This window comes from Fringilla coelebs (assembly GCF_963513975.1).
Source record: "Fringilla coelebs genome assembly, chromosome: 6".
NCBI classification, from domain to species: Eukaryota; Metazoa; Chordata; class Aves; order Passeriformes; family Fringillidae; genus Fringilla; species Fringilla coelebs.
The window spans coordinates 7,703,122-7,722,887 of NC_140034.1; the positions used below are offsets into that span (position 1 = coordinate 7,703,122).

A 19,766-nucleotide genomic window follows, 5' to 3' on the forward strand; every position below is an offset into this window, starting at 1 on the left:
GTGGAGCCTGCAGCACTTGTGCTTTTGTCTTTGCCACCTTTGGAACAAGGGGATGTTCCCATAGCCTCCATCACCATGGCTGTTTGGGAAAAGAGGGGTGCCTGACCCAATGTATGGCCAAGGAGAGCAGGAGATAACTCCTGCAGCTGAAGAATTCCCGCTCCTCTCTCCTGTCTAGCCATTTTTGAATTTGGTATTTAGTTTGATTATTCAGGTCAGATCAGATTTAGGTCAGTTGGGATGGATTTTTTCCAAATCCAGTTCCCTAGATTCCTACTGTAAACGCTTACCAGATGACACAATGTGAAGCTGGAACAGACTCGAGCTGTGTGATGACCGAATAAAATCTCAGTGGGAACCACTTCCACGTTCCTGAGATCAGTTTCTCATGTAATAAATTCTGTATCCAGAATTGTATCAAATACTTTTCTGACAACAGTGAGGTTTTTTTCCTAACGGACAAATCCCAGCAGAGCTATTTATAAGAAGCCTCTCTCTTGTGTTTGTACTCACATGCCTGTTACTCAGACCTACACTGAAGAACAAATATAACTAAAATTTTTTCTGTGTCCTTGCCTGTGCTTTTGGTCTGACCCTGTTTGGTCTTATCTGAGATCCTCCACTGCATTTCTTTGCTGGTGTTCTGTTGGTAAAGGTTGCCATAGCAAATCACCATTAAAGGCTTCTCCCCGAAAGAAGAATCTGGATTTATTTGGTGACACTTTTTCTCTGCCAACTGTTTCATTGCTTTGTTCTTTCTGCCTGATTTTCTCCTGTCTGGGACTGATGGGGAGAAGTGATCTGAGTGAGTGCCTTGCTCATACTCTGTGTTAACACCTACAAAACCTGTGTAACAGGGAGTAGGTGTGATGTTGAGCACCTGGGCAGTGCATGGGGAGTCCTTTGGCTTGGGCAGAGGAGGCCAGCCCATTTCAAATACAAATACAGACATGGGAAAAGCTACTTGAGTTGTTCTTTTTAAATATTAAATTTAGAGCTGTGTTCTTTCACTGTTAGTTCCTAAAATGAAACTAGACATTGCTTAGAAGTTCTTACCAACCTACAGCTTCTTCTGCCACAGCCTCTTTATTCATTTCCTGACACAGTAAAGGGAATCCTTGACCCCAGCCTTCCCTGAGTTGTGTCCTGACTCTCTTACTGCTGCGTGTAATTCTCCTCTACATCTAGTCGGGCAGATGAGACCTGTGCTTTCAGTTTTGAAAAGTTCTGGTGTGTACAGGTCACAGGGGAGGATGGATTCTTCCACTTGTGTCTTCTTGGTGGCTGCAAAACCCACATTAAATCATCGTTCTACCATTCGGTGGCCTGATTAGATGTTCTGTGCATACCTCAAAATATGTGATGTTTTACAGTGAGATTTGCTATTCAAATAAGAGGTTTGCCATAATTGGCTGTTATAAATTACAAGCAAGAAGGAATGATTTATTGCTTATAATTAGAAATGAGTTACGAAGGGGAATGTTGGTAATCATAAAATAAAGCTTGGAGTACATTGATTTCCAGATGGCTGCCAGTGAAATTGTTCTTTAATGTATAATAGACCAGACACAAGGAAAAAAAAAAAATCAGTCATCCATCTTTATTCCTTGATGGACTACTTGTATGAATCTATAGTTGCCTGAATTCTGAAGTATTAGTTTTGCCTGCATAATTGGATGAGAGAAGCTGAATTTGCCCAGTGGTAAAGGCTGCTAGAGGTGTGGAAGAAGTGAGTTCCTCTTTTGTCTGGCATGATTTTTGTCCTTGTAATGTCAACAGGGAAGATCCAGCAATCGATCTGGCATCACCTCTGGGTATAACAACCTCAATGAATTGTTCCCAGAGACTGCAGGTTACTAAGGTGTTTTCTTTTTATCTTTTGCCTCATTTGAAGCTTTCATGAGGTTAAGATTGATCAAAACACTTGTCCAAAAGCAAATATCTGTAATCCTGCTTGCTTGAGTCTAGAAAAATACATTTGCACCAGAAACAGAAGGCAGTGCTACTGCTGAGAATTTTTCAATAGCATAATCCTTCTGTTGAGATGATAATGCGTTCATTTAACTTTTAAAATTTCACTTCTTGTTACTATAGTTTCAAGCACCATTTGAAATTTATTTTTATTTGCCTTATCTGCTAATAATGGCTCTTTCTGCCATAGCAGTTGCATTCTGCACTGTTACCCTTTGAAAGACTGCATTACATGATAGTTAAGGCATATGGATTGTCACCACATGAGTTGTCTCACGCCCATGTTTTAAAAGTGACACTGCCATTAGACTTGCTTAACTGAGACCATTATGATTACTCATTTACCTTCATTAAAATGCTTCATAGCTTCCTTATTTTAAGTAGCTTTTCTCAGCAAGGTGCAGATTTGCCTTGCTGCCATCATTTCATCTGGAAAAATTTCCATGGTGAAAGGAATAACATATTTTCAACTAATACTTTCCTGACCTGTGGAGAGATGAGCTCATCAGTGTCTTTATTGACAAACTCAGGAAGAAGGTGTGTCAACCAGAAATATCAGATCAGTCAGCCTGTCTTGTCCTGAAGCAATTGTAATTTCCCATGGTCTGCAGCAATTTCCTTTAGAAGCAGATATGTGGAGATATTGTTTGGGATCTGCTGTAGGAGCATAATTTCATTTGGTCCCAATGAGGTGGCCTTAGATGTCATTCTTTTCATTTTTTGCTGTTGAAAATCTGTTGGTTTAGTCAGTGGGAAGAACAGCAAGTCGCTGTTTTCCAGCATCTAACCGAGGAAAAAGTGTTGCAGCTATGCAGAAAAATACTGCCCACTCTGAGCTGGGTTATTGAAGACAGATGTTAGAGCCCCTGCCCCTCTCTGAAAAGCCTGGAATAGGTGTTTAACTCACGACACACTAGCAAAGTTCCTCCTTTTCAAAAGCCTGTTGGTGGGTGATGTAGGTGCTTAGTTCCTCAGTGGTAAATCTATTCCTTAGTGAATGATAGAGGTTCTTACTTTTTTCCAGTTTCCTCCTGTGAGTTTTGGTCCCTTAGTGCTCAGTTCCAGGCATTTGGGTGAGGCTGCTCTCATTAGCACTGAAGATGTTCTCAGTGCTGTGTTGTCTGGTGCTGCACTGATGAAAGCCAAGCTCCTCTGATCCAGCATGAAAGAGGACTGAGTGGGAATCAGAAGTGGGAACAATTCCTCATTTCACTTTAGTTTTTGGTGTCAACTTCAGTTTGCTTTTTTCCTGCTTGAAATGGCTCTTTCCACGGTGTTGCATGCTCAGAAACAGGACAAAAGCACTGACTGTTGGTGGAGTTGGAGTTCACACAGGGATGTTGGAGCAGAGTTAACAGGAACTGGCTCAGCTGTCTGTTGGTATCCAGGAGGGTTCACACCCTGCCTGCTGCCCCTCAGTCGCATCTGTACAGCTGGCAGCACTGAGCCATCTCCAAAGGGACTCCCTGAGGGGGAGCTGAGCTCGTTGCAGTTTGGACCTGCTCTTAGTTGGAGTCTTTCTGCCATTAGTTGGGGTCTCTGCAGCCCTGGCACTTGGGGGAACAATTCAGGGAAACTCCCTGGGGCTTTCACAGTGATGGTGAGCTGGACAGGGTGAAGAGCCTGGTCTTGAGAAAGCCAAAACCACCTGCTACCTCATGTTGAGGCACACACAGGTTCAAGGTGTGAGCATCATAGGTGCTTTGCCATTCTGCAGAGCAGGATGGTGTCTGTGGTTTTATCTGGATTTCTGAGCTGGTTCAGTGCACCCTGACCCCCAGCCCCTGTCTTCAGGGCATCATGCTGCTGTCCATGGGTGTCATGGCCAGCCCTGGCCTTGGCTGTGTGCCTCCACTTCCTCTCTAGTGCTTCTGTGAGCATCTGGCTCTCAGGCAGAAGCAGATGTAGAAGATGGTGGGATCCACAGCTGGATGTGCAAACTCTGAAGTGCTCCAGGGTTATGGTTGTCATTGCAGCCTTTGTTTTGCCCTCTGGAAACCAGCAGTCATCCAAATGTGGGAGGGTCACCCCTTTGTCCTGACCCAATGGCAGGACAGGAGGCAGTATCTCCTGATGCTGTTGTGTTTCCAAGAAGAGATTTAAATCCTTGCAGAGAGGTAATTCCCAGCTTTCCGGTAAGGATAACATTGATGGTACCTAATTAAAGGGTACTCTTAGCCTGTATAAACATTTATATTAATTTCCTCCTCACACAGATGTCTAGTAAACTGACCTCCTGAGGCAAAACCATCTGGCCTCAGGTGGGAGGAGGATCTCGGCCAGCGTGAAGAACCTGACCTGTCTCTCGTTGAGTCATTTCTCAATAGTTTTTTCTGTCCCTGCACATGAAAGGCCTGTGCATGGATATATAGGTTTCATGGGCAGTTGTCTTGGATGACCTGCATAATTACACTGCAGGCTTGTGGCTATGGGCTCTGCTCGATCTCTGCTTCCCATTGTGTATTCTGGGACCATCCGTGTATAAAATTAGTATGGGCGGTAAGCAGCAATAAGATGTTCCCTACATGGGTGGATTAAATTAAAATTCAGTAAGAAAAGAGCTTTGGGTGAGTTTTCAAATTACTTGTAGGATTGTACTGAGGAGATTGTTATGGTATTGTCAAACTTTTTGGTGGATGAACAGTCTGATGCAAGTGAGGTGGGTTTATTACTTCTCACTGCTCTTTCTCTTTTATGTGCTATGCTGTGTAATCTTTTGTTATTAAATAATAAGCAAAATAAAAACTGTTGTTTGTCACAGCCAGCTTGTTTTGCAGAGAAAAACACTTTGAAAGTTCAGTCTGTGTGATCTCCAGCCCTGTCAGGAGCTATTATATTGAATCTTCTTTTAAACTGTTAAGCTGTAGGACAAACCCAGACGTTATCGTGCACATCTCAGCTGAGAGCGGAGCGCGTTCGGCAGGGAGCAGCCTCTGATGCCTTGTACCATGCCATTAGTTTTTGTCACAAACATGTCAAGATAATCTGCTTCCAGTGTTATATGTGTTGGCTGACATGAGCATTAGTAGATCTGCATAATTTTTGAAGTAGTTTGAAGTGTGGATGTAACGCACTTGGGGCTGTGTGAAATCTTTTTTATCCCCTTTTACGGATCATGTTGCTGTTCAGAAAGTTGCTTGTTCTGTTTTTCCCTCCCACAAGGTACCGTGTTAATTTGCAAAGTTCAAAAGGAAAATGCCCCAAACTAAAAGTCATCATAAATAGTGAACGACAACTGACACACTTTGGAAGACCAGGAGCCCCATTATTTCCCAGTCACAACATGACATTTTAAATGGATGCTGTTGTCACATCAGTATTTATGGAATTGTATGTTAGTGTAGGCTGTTATTATTTATTGAGCTGTTATTATTTAATGAGCTATTTATTGAATTAGTGAACCTCTAATTCAGTCTGGACTTTGATGCACAGGATCTTTCTTCTGTACATGTGTGTCCCTTGGAGACTTCTGCAGATGAGGTTGAGTCATGCCCAATGAAAGTTGGATAAGATACTTCAATTACTTTTTTTTTCAAGCTCCTTTTTGATCATTAATGCTCAGACCCGTCCCAGCCTCAAAAGGGGTCGTGCTTTTCCATGAGGACAGTTTTTTCCACCCTCTGAGGTGCAGCCAGACAGCAGAAGGAGCCTGTATCTGTAGCCATGGCAGCCAGTAATTTATTGCTCCATATGGCTGGTGTGGCAGCAGCTGCTCTGGTTTAAGGAGGTCAGGACATTGGGGCATTTTAGAAACAAAACAACACCCCAACTATAAAACCTTCTTAAATGGTTTTGTACAGTAATAGTAGGGCTCTCCCTAGGCATAAGGAGAACCAAGGGGGTTATATATTTATGACTTTTATAGCTGTAGTTTGAATCAAAGCCATTATTTCGGCAGGGAAATAAGTTTTTGTGATGGTTTTACCTTTTTCCTGCGTGGTGGTTAGTGTTTTAGGAAGCAGATAGTACGGAGGGGCAGTGGGCCAGGCCATTCCACCAGGTGATGAGACCCACCCTTGGATCTGGCCTGCAGCAGGTGCTGACCATCCATGGCAGGAGCAGGATCTGCCCCACTGCTTTTGGGTGCATTTTATACTATGCTGAAAGTGTATTGCCAAATCAGATGGCAGTGCTGGGTTTGTAGGAAGGAAGTGAAGATGTGCACGTTATGAGTGGCTCTCGTGGAACAGAAATACGGCTTTAATTTCAGTTTGGGTGTGAGAATCCCTTGCTGCTGAGAAATGGTATAGAAGGGCTCTTGGATGTAGCACTAAAGTTTTTGCAAATAGGCTTTTCATAAACGTGAATCTTTTTATTTTCATTAGGGGACCATTTTAATTAAAATGAAACTGGAATGTTTACTCTGCTTCCTGTAGCTGTGATTGTTTTCTTCACTGTGTGAGCACATGTATAATTTGCTCTAAAAGAAATGTCAGCAGTTTCTGATTACCTTGTGAGTCTTACTCAACAGCTTGATTTTAATTGGGGGGAGGAAATATTTTCAGGGTGCTCCAGGGAGGTCTGATGTTTTTGGGTAGCAGGAGGGAAAAGGTGCTATCTTTGGTACAATGTTAATTGCAATAATCATGACTATGAATTTAAAATAAAAGTCTTTCATTTCTTATCAGTGTTGTGTAGTTTTCAGTCATGTCAATGAAACAACCTGTTTGGTAATTAGAATCCTTCAGCTATGCAACCTTTTGGCTTTGCTGCATCCATATGTTGATAAGCATCTAAACAGGGTGATTTTTTGGAAAACAGTGATTGAAAGTAGGTAGGTACTCTCAAATCTCAGGAGTTAAGTAGGAAATTTTTTTGTTATGAGGGGGGTGAGGCAATGGCACGGGCCCAGAGAGATAGTGGATTCCCTGTCCCTGGAAACATTCAGGGTCAGGTTGGACAGGCTCTGAGCAACCTGGTCAGGTTGAGTATCCCTGCTCCTTGCAGCAGGTTGGACTTGACAGCATTTAAAGGTGAAAACCCTACGATTGGGGTTAGATAATGGAAAGAGAAGGCTGAGCACACAGGGAGGAATGTGTCCATGTCTTCAAATATAATCTCTCTGATCCCAGAAGTCAACCAGGATTTGTAAGTAATAGATATTTATGTAGGTCAAGTGAATCTCTTCCTTGAAATTCTTTGTAATTGTATAATATGACAAGAAGTATCTGTAGCAGAATAATGTGTTCTGGAATCTTCAGTGGCGCAGCTCCTGAAACATTCCCTTGGCTCCTTTTTGTTCTGATCTTCTGGGAGGAGGCACCTTCAATTACTTGAGTTGCTGAAATGCCTTTTGGGTCCTGCAAAGCATTTCAGAGATGACCAGTTTTTGAGCCTTTCTGGAGCTTAGCTAATATCTTGTATTTTAATATTGTCTCCACCATCAGCGATAATGATCTGAGTCTCCCCAGCTCATTCTCTGGGGTTTTGTTTCCTCCTGCTGATTATTTGAAATAAATAAATAAATGAGTAGGAAAACAACGAGTTTCTGTGTGTTAACAAGGAGGAATGACTAAGAGAAAAATGAGAGTAAAATACTGCTTATCATAAAAGACTGTATCTCTGGAGGCATAAATTGGTATTCATTAAGTTGTTTGCCTAGACTTCGTTAAAAGACGCGCTTGAGGAGCTGTCTGAGCAGTGTTTCTGTGGAAAGCAAGTCATCCTCTTCGTGACTAGATACATCTAGATGAGCAGGAGAGACCAGAAAGTAACACTAAATGATGGATTGAGAACAGCCTTCTTGGCAGTGAGGAAACAACAGACTATGAAATGCTTTTCAGAAGTAATAATATTTAACACTTAGCTGTAAAGTTATACTGATCCAGCTCTTCTCCCCCAAATATTCAGGTCTCTTTCACATCTGATGCAGAGTTTTTAAAAATGTTTATGCTCAATTTCTGCCATTTCTCATTCAAGGTATTCAGGGTCCCTGGGTTGTTGTTTTTTATAATTTCTGTAGCTGGATATTAAATTCTTGTCTGTGATGATTATGGCATCCTGCATGCATAATCTTACTGGTATCCTCTCTGTATCATCAGATGCAGAGAAGCAGTTGCAGACCAGGGCTAGGTAATCAGAGAGTGTGGCCCAGTCTTGCCAGGTCTGCATTCTTCCAAAAATCAGTTTTCTTTTGATTTTTGTAAAATGTGACAAACACAGCTATTTCAAAGACCTTGGGGAGAAGCTGGGGCTGCAGTTTGAGATGAGGTTTTGCTACTGTGCTGGCATCTTTTATTATTACCTTGATCTGGGACAGACTCTTCCAAGGGAATGTGTGTGTTAATTATCGTGGCAATTGTGGCTCTCTGCTCTTTATCTTAAATCATTAAAAAAGTCATTGCACAACATAACACTAGCAAAGTGCTTTCACTGTTTGGAGAATGAGTACTCTGTGTCAAACTCTTGTGCAACTTTTCTGATGTTCAGCATTTTTTCTTTCTTTCTTTGCAGATTAAGACCCTTGATTTCAACCCAGTTTGCTAAGAAGGCTGCCACTGAAGAGGTAAGAAAAGTCCAGCACTTCTCCTGGTGCAACAGGTTGAGTTTGGAAATTCCCACAAGCTATTTTCAGCCTGGCTCTGGTCATGTGGTAGATAAGGGTAAAAGAAATGAGTCATGTTTGTCTGATCAGGCCAGGAATTGGTTACTGTGAGCACTGCAAAGCTGAAATTGACTGTTTTCTAACCCAGACTTGCCTTACTTATCCATCAGGAACATTAGCACAGCCTCATGATGCTTCACTGGACAGCAAAAAAGAGAAAACTCCCTGCAAGCATCTAAAAAGGTCCATGTCAAATAAATGGTCAGGAGGAGCAGGAGAGGGCAGAAGTCATGCCTGTTTCTCAGCACTTGACTGTCCTCACAGAGAAGGACTTTGCAAACGCCACTTTTGTGCAGCCAGAGCTGACCCCAGGGATGGGCTGGGCTTCTGTCAGCAGTGTGGAAAGGGCTTACCTTATACAGCCTGGCTTACTCTTGCTTTGTTTGTCTACTTTGAAAATGAAATATGCCACAGAAAAGTTAGTGCTGGTAACTGGCCACTGCCAGAAGCCCTTCTTGGGTGGCTTTGTGCACCTCCCAAAGGCATCATGATTATTTTCAGTGAAACCAGGTGACAGTGATAGCTGCTTTCTTTCACTATTAATTTCACACTGCACAGAGTATTCACAGGCATTTTGTATACAACAAAAAGTCTAGTGCATATCTAAAAATTCAATATACCAAAGGTATTTGTCCCTCTTGCCCATGAACGTGTGACACTGGCACCCTTCTGAAAGTGAACCAGTTCCCTGGGGTGGTTTAACACCTCTGACAATTGCCCATCCATACATAAAGCTAAGTGCCAAACTCCAGTCCAGGATGTCTGGAAGTGAATTCAGGAAGTTCTATTTAAAGGTGTTGTTTGACTGACTTTTTTTTTAACATGACTAAAAGTCATTGATTTTCAGAAACAGTTTGATATCCTGCCTAGGGAAATACATTTTCACTTCTTATTCTATGCTCATTAGAAAACTCTGCACATTTTTAGAAGTACAGCAGTCTGGAAGTGGACATGATAATTAGAAGAAGGTCACATTTTAATTAGCATGGAGCAATTTTAAAAAATAATGACTCAATTGTAGCTCCTTTATATTCACCCACTTTTTCAGAGCAGATGGATACTTTTAAACATATAAATTGATGTATATTATGATGCTGATTTGTTTCAAACTCTTGTGTCTATTTCTGCTTATACCAAGATGGACTCAATTTGATCACTCCAGAGGCAAAAGCAGTGGTAGGAAATATAAACTGGAGGGAAGTTCCTCTAAATAATATGATTAATTTGAGCATTAAAAAATAATGAAAACCTGTCTTTGACTGATTCGAATATCTAAATACTTGATTTTCTGTTAAAATTAATGGGTGTCTTTTGCCCTATTAATGAGCTATTGGAGCAAACCCTGAGGTGACTTTGAAAAACTCAGGCAGATTCTTTAGGTTGACTGTCATGGTATATGACAAGTTCAGGAACAGCTTTGATGTTTGAATAATTAGACTATCAACTTTCTGGTACAGGGATTTTTCTCTTACGGTGTATCTCTGAGGTGCCTGGAGTTACAGGGATTCTGGGAGCTACTGCATCCCAAGCAAATACATTTATAAATAAATAAATAAATAAAAACTGCAGCATTTTATCAGAGCTTGCTGCCTATGGAATTGGAGAACACGTAGCAGTACATAGTTGTGTACTGTAATTTGAAACCTAGAGCACTGTGGCACGTTTCTCATGGTATGGACCAGAGGAGTTGGGGTTTTTTAGTCTCCTTCGGACCATTGATTTTTAGAAGCACTTCACCACTGGTCCTTCCAAGGAAGAGGTCCCAGTCTTTTCCATCTTTCTTACTAGGGAAGATGACTTGTGCTGGTGACAGGTACTGTCAATATTCCCTTCTCAGAATTCTTCACATGACAGCGCAGCATTCATGGTTAATCTTGAAGGTTCTTCCAATTGCTAATTGGCTGGTTTTGTGTGCTATGGGCTCTAATGTATGAATTCCCAACAGTCCAAGTACAGAATGGGTTTGGAAAGTACCCTGTTACAGAGCTGATGGAGGTAAAGCTCTTGTGATGTTTCTTCCCTGAACGAGAGAAGGAGGTGGAGCTCCAGACTGAGCACACCATGAAAATGAGAAGAAAGAGCAGAAAGAGCAGAGCCTGGGCTGTGCTGGCACAGGCTTTGCTGCTGCTTCCTGCCCTGTTCCCAGATCTCTCCTTAGTGAATCAAAGACAGCATTACCTACTCCAAATTCACCTCTATTCCCTAGTGGTGCTGCCCTTTCTCTCCCTCCATGCTGTGTCCTGCCTAACCTTGGAGCAGCTGGGGAGGACCACGTACGGAACAGGTCAGTCAGTGTTTGGTTCCCAAGTTAGTATTTGGGGATCATTATTCTGCTGAATTCCACAGGTAATGGTACAGGTGCCAGGGTGTATTATCAACTGAGTGCTCTGCCATCACATTAAGTGCTGTCTACAGAGTGCTATTTGTTCCACAGCTCATTGCGCCGCCAAATAAATCCAAGCAGAGCTGTCAAAACTAATACATGTTGGGCTTTTTCTGATTTGAAGGGTACATTTTTGCTATCATTAAATTGTCAATAACGTTGTTATTTTGTAATAGGCCTGATGTAAGTTGAGCACACCGTGGGAGAGGTTTAAGTTTTCCCACAGAGCTCTGCTGAGGAGCCTTTGCTCCCAAATTTCTCCTCCCCTTGTGCTTGCCAGAGAATCCTTGTTCTGCTGTTACCATTACAGGATATTTCAGTTGTCTGGTTCTTGACTAAGTGAAAACTGGGTGCTTTTGCCTAACTTTCATTCAGACTTCCATTAGAACCTGTAGCACTGGACATGAGCTTCTGTCTCTCCTGTCCTTATTGTTTGGAGGCTGCTGAAATTCTGTACAAATAATGGACTAAAGGAAGGGCTGCTCTGCTGTTCTCTCTCCTTTTGTGCAGGTTACCTTTCCAAATGCACAGGCTGAAGCCTCTGATGTAGAAAAACCATCAGCTGTGCTTGTGGAGAGTGGCCCAGTAGCTTACAACCCTGATGAAGAGGTGGAAGAGGAAGAGGTAGAAGAAGATGAAGATCACTGCATGAGCGCCTTGCAGTTAATGGGAGGAAATGGTGAGCTGGGGTTACCATCTCTGGTGCTGTGGGCTTTGTTCTTGCAGGGGTGGGGACACACAGGGTTCCCCTGCTTGTCCCTCTCCCAGAGCTCCTGCTGCCTTTTCAGCATTGCCTGTTCCTGTGGGAAGCCTGGAATCACCCTTGTCTGAAACCTGACCTTAGAGACTCCTCCTGAGAAAGCTTTGCATCTCAAGCTTTAGGCTAAGAGGGCTTCCCAAGAGCAAACTGAAGTGTGAGGTGTTTTCCAGAATTAAGTTTATTAAGGTGGATCTGAGGAATTAGGGGGTCAGTAACCCCTGCGTTAGCAGTGCCTGGGGCCCCCTGAGCCTCCCCTCCCTTCTCCTTGTGCCTCCTCAGTGGAGGCTGCAGTGATGTCCTTGAGCCCTGGGGATGTGTCTGTGCAGCTCAAAACAGAACAAACCATCCCACTCTGTTTCTGGGGAAGGTGTTAGGAGGAAGCAGTTGTTCCCCAAGTGCAGGAATGGCATTGGTGGTGCATGTATGGTACACAGATGTGTGCTAATTTCTTTGGGTTACCCAGCAAAGCCACTGGTTTAATTAGATTTCTTTGTTGGCAGGAAAAGGCAGTCTCCTCTCCACTGTGGTTTTTCCTAGCTGGACACATCCACATTTATCCTTTATTAAAAACTTCCCTTTAGAAGTTAAGCTTTGAAAATGCACAAAATTATTTTTAAAATGGGAGCTGCTAATTATGGGTTGCGAAGACTCAAGATGGGAATAAGTTTCCTACTGAAAATGTTATTTACTGCAAAAATCTTCCCATCACTATTCATTTAGCTTTCATGGACAATATGTATACATTTCACAAAAGTGTCTGTTGCTTTTAAATTGATTTCTCTGCTGGAAAATAATTGCTGAACTGTAGGAAAAACAGTTTGCCTGCATTTATTATTAGAATAACGTTCCCAAGAAAAGGCATCCATGTGGGGGAGGGTGGGTCTATGTTTATTAATAAACCCCCCACAAAAATAGAATAAAGGTCACTGAGTTTTTTTTTCTTTGTAAATGTTACTAATTTTGAACCATTCTGAGAACATTCCACTACTCCCTGTCTGGTCTGGACAACAGCTGAAAAATTAGAGTTAAAAAATAAAAATAAAAAGGAAAGGAGTATTCCCAGAATTCGAATGCAGGTGTACAGAGCTGCTCAGCACAGCAAATAACTCTTTCCTAGCTGCTTTCTCTGTGGATTTTAGACCTGCCTGCCTGGAATAACTACATGAATTACAGATGGTGAACTTCACCCATTCTACACAAATCATTATGGATTATACTTAATTCTGCTTTTGAGCATTTGCTTGTCTCTTTGGGTGAGATGTTGCCTTGTATTGGATTTGGAATATAAAGTTTAACTTTCCTCAGTGCTCATATGCAATAATTATCCATAGGTTCATCTACACAACAGAAAGTATCTGTGTCAGTGCATTCAGAAGCACACAGAAGAGAAATTGGTGCATTAGAAACATACAGACTTGCCTTCTGACACACAGCACACAGTCTTTGCACTCAGCATTGTTTAAGAAAATAAAACTGGATTAAAAAATCTGAGCAAAAATTTTAAGTTGAGAAGTAAGAAGATAAGGGAGATCTGAGTCAGATGCATTGGTCAGGATTCATTCCATGACTCTTTTGATGTTGATGGGAACTCTGAGCTATCTCTGTACCCTTGCAATTTCAGCTCATAAATCCGTGAATAATATAAACAAACCAGCTTTTTCCTTGGTGCCTATATCTAGTGAAAAACGTGCCTACTTGTAAATGTAATGCTGCTGCTTACCAGCCACTGTGTGCCAAGTCACTTGTGACAATCAGGCTTGATCACCTTAGTCTCTAAATTGAACCAAGTATTTCACGTATACATGTGCCAAGTATTCCTAAATGAGGGTCTAGGGACAAGTAAGAAGAGATATTTACACATACATGCTTAAAAATAATTTTATTTCATTGAGGGGAAGTACATGCAAGAATTTATTTAGGCCTAAGAAAATAAATGATTTTTTAAATGCTTGCCTAAAGCAAAACTTATCCTGTAGTTACATAGCAAGAAAACAACCTTAAAGAAGCAATACTTCTATTGTCTCTTCCATCTACCCGGAATATTTGCATTTTTATATGCCCTTGTCTTTGTGTGTTTCAGATTATGGCTGTGATATGGATGAAGATGATGGCTATTAGCTCCATTTACTTCCAGGGGACATGGACTGTGTCTTGTTCTCAGCAAATCTTCAGTCTTCAAGCTGTATGAATAGTGAAAGAAGCTGTCTATGGTCAGCAAATGTAATCGAACAATCCTTACTTTTGTAAAGTGAATTCGAGGTTGGCATTGGGTCTGGTCAGTTTACATTGACCCATAACCCAGCAATAAGCAGTTTGGATTCCTACTTGAATTTATTTTTGTTTTGGTGGATCATAGTTGGAGAATTAACGAGAGTAATGTTTCCAGAGAACAAAAGGAAAGAGACAAAACAGACTGTGCATGAAGCCTTGTGTGGCTGAAAGCAGCACATCTCTTATTTATGTGACTGCTTTTAGGCATACTGCTGAAAGGGAGCAGGTTGAAGGACAGGGCCTGTTGATTATTTGAGTACAGGAGCATTAGTCAGTCTCATCATGCTACAACTGACAGAAGGAAATGTTTCCAACCTGGATTGTGAATGTGACCATGTTACTGTATATGAGTTCCCTTACCCAACCCTGTCAAAAGTTAATGACAAGTTATATATTTGCAGAGCAGTACTGGTTTTCTGAAACAGAGTAAATACTTCTTTATATTAGTAAATTCATCGATTTCTTAAAATATCTGACAGTAGAAGGCAATGAAGAATTGTCCTCCACTGTGAGTCCGGTGTGGTGTTTGTGGAAGGAGGGAGAACACCTGGGTTGGGTAGGAAGTGCAGGGAGCAAGGAGGCAAAGATGCTGTGCTCATGAGTTGTTGCTGGGCATCCTTAGGGAAAGCCAGGTCTTCTTTAGTCTGGTGTTACTGCAGGAGAGCCACTCTGGCCATCTCTGTGGAGCTGCTCTTGCCTGACTTAGAGGGAAGGTCTGCTCCCAAGAGCTGCTGGTCTCTAAAACCAGTTGAAAGAAAGAGAAAGCTGAGCTTTTTAATAAATAAGCTAGCATCTGCTTTGACTGAATTTAATTTAATGTAATTGGCTTAGCATTCACTGGGTAAATTAAAGGTCACCATGCAGCAGCCTGACTTTCATGGCTCAAATCCCATCCTTGAACAGTCGTTGCTATGTGAATAAAGCTGGAGCTCCAGCCCTGTGTGCCCCGAAATGTCAGCAGGCAGGTCCTCTGTCACAGATAGATCAGTTCTGGCAGTGCCATGAGAGCAGGGGTCAGGAGTGGAGCCCCTGTGGGCAGATCCCACCCTGGTGCCTCTGACCTGCCTTCCCTTGGCACTGCTGGGCCCGAGGCTCTCGGCTCCGTGGGAAATGCACTGCACTCTGGATCACACTCTTGATGTCTGCAGCTGATGTTTGCATCTCTCTCCCTTATGTGGTGACAATCATGAAAACTGTAGTGCTGCAGCTTCTCTTAACACCAGGGAAAGATGGATATTTATCTTACCAGCCCAGTTTCTGTTCAGCTGTGTCTCCTGGTCAGGTCTTCCTTCCTACCTTTTTTTAGGAGCTCTCATTACTAAAGCACCATCCATCCTCCTGCTACAGAGAATGGCTCGTGGCAGGAAGAGAAGCTGCTTCAGGATGCTCTGCCAGACAGGGTGATGATGGTGCTCACAGCTGAGATCATCACCAAAGAGGGGAAGGGCCACACAGCCTTCTATACTTCCATTCTTGTCTGTCCCTCTTGGTAGCTCGCATAAGATGGATCATGCAAGTCCAGCCAAGAGTGAATGCTATTTTTTAGGAGCAGACTTGATACTATTTGGCTGGTAAATATGGCTTGGTGGGTTGTGTCTGTCAGGAGTTTTTGAGCCCTGTATAGGAATATTTCTGTAATGACTTCTTAGAAGCAGAACTTGGTAACAAAATTGGTGTGGTAAGGTTACTGGAAAGAATAGCTCTTCTGAACCAGATTCCAGTTACTTAGTTTACAGCACTTAAGTGGAAAGAAGAGATTCCTTATAATTCTTAAGAAAAGCTGGCATTTTCACTGAAAAGCTATAGATTTTTTTTCTGACATTTTATAAATACTGCACAGAAACTGATACTGAGGAGATAAACCTTTCTACCTCTCTTTTATCTACACCATAAAATAGAAGTATGCTATAAGCAGACAGTTTTCTAAAAAGTGGTTTGTTTTATCAAAGTTTGTGCTCTGCAAGTCTTTGAGACCATTGAGTTTGATTGTTTGGGTTTGAATTAATCTTCCATAGCACTGCTACAAATATACTCTCAGTATATTCTCAAGACTTGGGTTTTATTCCAAGGTACACAGTATTCTCTATGCAGGAAATAAACATGCATAAATAAACATGTGTATGACTCATGTAGGTCGAGTGCTTTTCTCAAATGCAAGATGTTGGCTCTTAAAGAAACCCCTAAGATGGATATTGCTGAGGGTCTTTCCTCCAGTCTCCTGCTTTGTTCTCCCAAAGGATACCAAACCTGCTGCCAGGGTAGTGGTGGTGTGTGTGAGAGCTGAGAGCCCACCCAAATTACTGCAGCTAGGAAATTTGAATTTCAGTAGTACATTGTGTTGCTGAGAATATTGTTTTGTGCACTGCAAGTAGAGGGTTGCAGTTTTTGAATGCTCTCATATGATTTGATTAGGAAAGGCCATCAGGCAATCTGCTGGAAGAGCAAGGGAAAAAAAAAAAACAAAAGACCTACAATTCCATAGCATCTCAGTATTGCTGGTGAAGTTAATGGCATGGTTTCTGTACAGGATTCCTAAAGAAAGGATATTGGGTAGGCAGACTTCACTCTGAGCTTCTTAAGCTATAGTGGTTATGTACATTTTTAATTTATTGGTGACTTACCGGGATTTTTGTAACGTTCATTCCTTCTTCATTTAACTAAGCTCAGGAAATGTAAACAGATTTGAACATGCTGGTTTCTGTTTTTATAGCTAGTCATTAAAATGTAAAAGGATTAACACTGCATTAACTCTGTTTACTACTGTTGGTATATCTGGACAATTTTGTTGTGTATAAGCAAGCCCAAATTCACTTGGAGTAATTTGGATCCTGCTTTTCTCAGGATTCTGATTATGATGTGAAGAGCTTATAAGGCTTCAACATTTGTTCTTCTTAGATCATCTTCCTTGAAGCCACACAAGCTGTGTATCATTGGGTTTGTTGCAGAAAGCACATCTCTTTCTGCAAGTCACTTTGCTTGACAGGCAAAATTCTCCAGCTGTTGCATCCAGCTTGTCTGCTCGGCAGCCTTTTAACACTCTGGTACTGTGGGAGTAGAAGAAGAAATAAGAAAAATAATGGGCTTCTTCACTGTGCTGAGTGCATTTTCAGTGTCTTAATCATCTGTGACATTTCTTTAAAATCAGTGTGTTCAGTACAGCAACTTTTAAATGGTGCCAGACAGCCTTGTCTTGAGGGTTCAACATGCTCATCAAAAAAATCCTTGCCATCCTGATGACTTGTTTGTGTTCTTTGGATTGTATTGAAACCTCAGTTGCAGATGTGTACAGTTAGGATTTGCCTAATAAATGTTCTGTTTCTTATTTTTGTGTTGAATCCTTATATTCAGTTCAGTTAGTGCCAAGGAAATGAAACCTTTTTGATGTATGCATATGTACCATCCTTCCACAACCACAAGTCATGTTAACCTTTTTTACTGTAATATATTTGCTGTAAATAAAAAAATAAAACCTTTACGTAGCCCATCTGTTACTATGATGCTCTCTTGATGATTTCTGATTTTTCTGTCTTAGTTCTTAAAAATGTTCAGTTTTGATTGCTCCATGATTAGTTGGTCGTGGCCAAAATTTGTCATTTAGAGCTTTCTTTTGTCTCTAAAAATGAAGACACAGCAATCAGGCAAGTGTTTTTTACAAGATACTGTTCCACTGATAGATGTAGATGCTTTCTGTAAAGTGCATAACATTAACGAGGCTTTTCCACTAAGCTGTATAATTAACTGACTGTGGGAACAATATATGGTGTGTGTATTTAGTGGAACTGTTCCAGTGCTTGTTTCTCAAAGTTGTATCTTGATAAATAAGGTGTGTGCTGAGTTAAAAATCATGTTATTTTATCAACATCTGGCTGCCACAATTTGTAGACAGAAATCCACATCTGCCCTTTGTACAGATGGGTGTTTGCTCCTTTTAGTTTTTGCTGGAAAAAGAGGTACTAGTGGATCCTCAGGAGGGTCTCCTGCAAAGTTTTAGCCTATAAAAGGATGATTAACAGTGGATTTGATAAGGCAGTATGTGTCATTCCAGCATTTCACTGTGTTCCCATAGTGTGATCAAGGCACACTTCTGCTCTCTTTGACATTGGGATGTTTTTATCTGAATTTCTCTTCAGCTGTTCCAGCCATTTCCACTGGGAGTTGGGAACTTCTCCAGCAGTGTCCATCATGGATGCCCTCTCCCTGCTAACATCTGAGCTGTTAAAAAGTACTGACCACCTTGGCCTCATCTTTTCTGCTCTTCCCAAAATGTACAGCTCTTGGCTTTGTCCTCTAATTTTTCTCTTCTGTGCCACACCAGGCTTTCATAACAAAAACCATTCTGTCCCCACAGCTGCATTCATCAAATATGCCTCCTTTAATGGTCTCAGAAGTTAAATAATGCTAATAAAGCTGAAATCTTACAAGGCTTTACATTACCTTCATTTGTCACCAGTAGGTCACAGCACATTTGTTCTTATGTTCGTGTTTTGTAATACAGAAGAGGCTGTTGCAGTTTTCTTCTCCTGTCTTGTCTGTAAGAAGAGTTACAGCACATTATTCAGGGGTTTTTTTTGCCCACCCTGATACCTGGCAGTGATCTTGGTGAGTGGTGGTTGTTTAACAAAAGGAGTTAAGAACATGAGAAAGGAGGCTCAGAGGCTCAGTGAGAATTCAGGACTTAGGGCATAACAAATTTACTTGGTGAGTTGCTTCGTTGTAATTATTTTTTTCCTACAGGACCTGTTGTGCATTCTCATGGAAATTAGGGAGGCACATACAGTTCATAAAAATGCAAAATAAAATTTTCCTTCTTGCCATGGGACTCCAGGAGCACAGGATTTAACAACTTTTAGTCTGAACTGTACATTTGTTATTGCGTAGGAGGGCAGTAAGTCACCCAGTACTGTGCACAGGGATGGCAATCACTGTGTTATCCATTTCTATTGCCAAATTGCAGCAAGAATGCTTTCTCAGTGCTCTCAGTGCTCCTAGTAAAGTTTCTCAATTCTTTAAAAGCAGAAAAATACAGCAAATTAAAGGAGTTTGAACAGAGCAATGAAAAGAAACAGCACCAGCACTCTGATTTCCAAGTAATTTTTCTTCAGTGCTCTTCTGTGGGAAAAGCAGAAGGGATTTGTACACAGAGACTAAAAGGGGCAAAAGCTGCATCTTGGCAGCAGCAGAGGTGAGGCAGTGTTGTCCCTTTTCCACATAAGAGTTCCAAACTCTTCTTTTTCATGGTATATCCTACATGATATTCATCATTTATAGCCTGAGCAGTCCACTGGAGGGTATTGAAAGAGGTAGAACACCAAGCCAGATGAGGAAGAAGAGATGATGAGCTATCATTGTTTTTCAAGTGGAAAAAAAAAGATATTAATTATTTAGAGTGAGTTTAAGGGTTGTAGTTTGATGTTAAGGAGAAAAGCTGCATTAAAACCAGAAAGATGTGGGAATATCCTTTGTAATGATGTGCACTGGACTGTGCAATAAGCAGTGAGCATGAGGCAAGAAGAGCTTTGGTGGTTTACATCACTCCAGGATCTGTGCTCTTACCAAGTCTCTAGAGGTGGTAGCAGTAGTGAAGGAGGGGATAGAAGTGCTCTGGGGTAAAACAGAGTACTGTGGGTAAAACCAGCCCTGAGTAAAACCAGATACTGTGCTAAGTCTCCTTACTCTGTCAAGCCATGCCTAATTAAACAGCAAAGAGCAGTTATCTGTTCTGCTGCTTTTAATATAAATGGGGATGGCTGAGGTTGTCAGAGCTTTCTAGGTGCTCA

The 19,766-nt window shown here is 41.6% G+C and overlaps 1 protein-coding gene across 1 annotated transcript in view; it reads left to right on the forward strand.

The window, feature by feature from the left end:
• Nucleotides 1-17,403, forward strand: part of BRF1 (BRF1 general transcription factor IIIB subunit) — a 171,673-nt gene extending 154,270 nt beyond the window's left edge. The window contains exons 16-18 of the mRNA XM_084207988.1: nt 8,425-8,476; nt 11,469-11,637; nt 13,799-17,403. Of these exons, the coding sequence (XP_084064114.1) occupies nt 8,425-8,476; nt 11,469-11,637; nt 13,799-13,836 (259 nt within the window). The 3' untranslated portion in view covers nt 13,837-17,403. The remainder of the gene's footprint in view (nt 1-8,424; nt 8,477-11,468; nt 11,638-13,798) is intronic.
• Nucleotides 17,404-19,766: the final 2,363 nt, after the last annotated feature.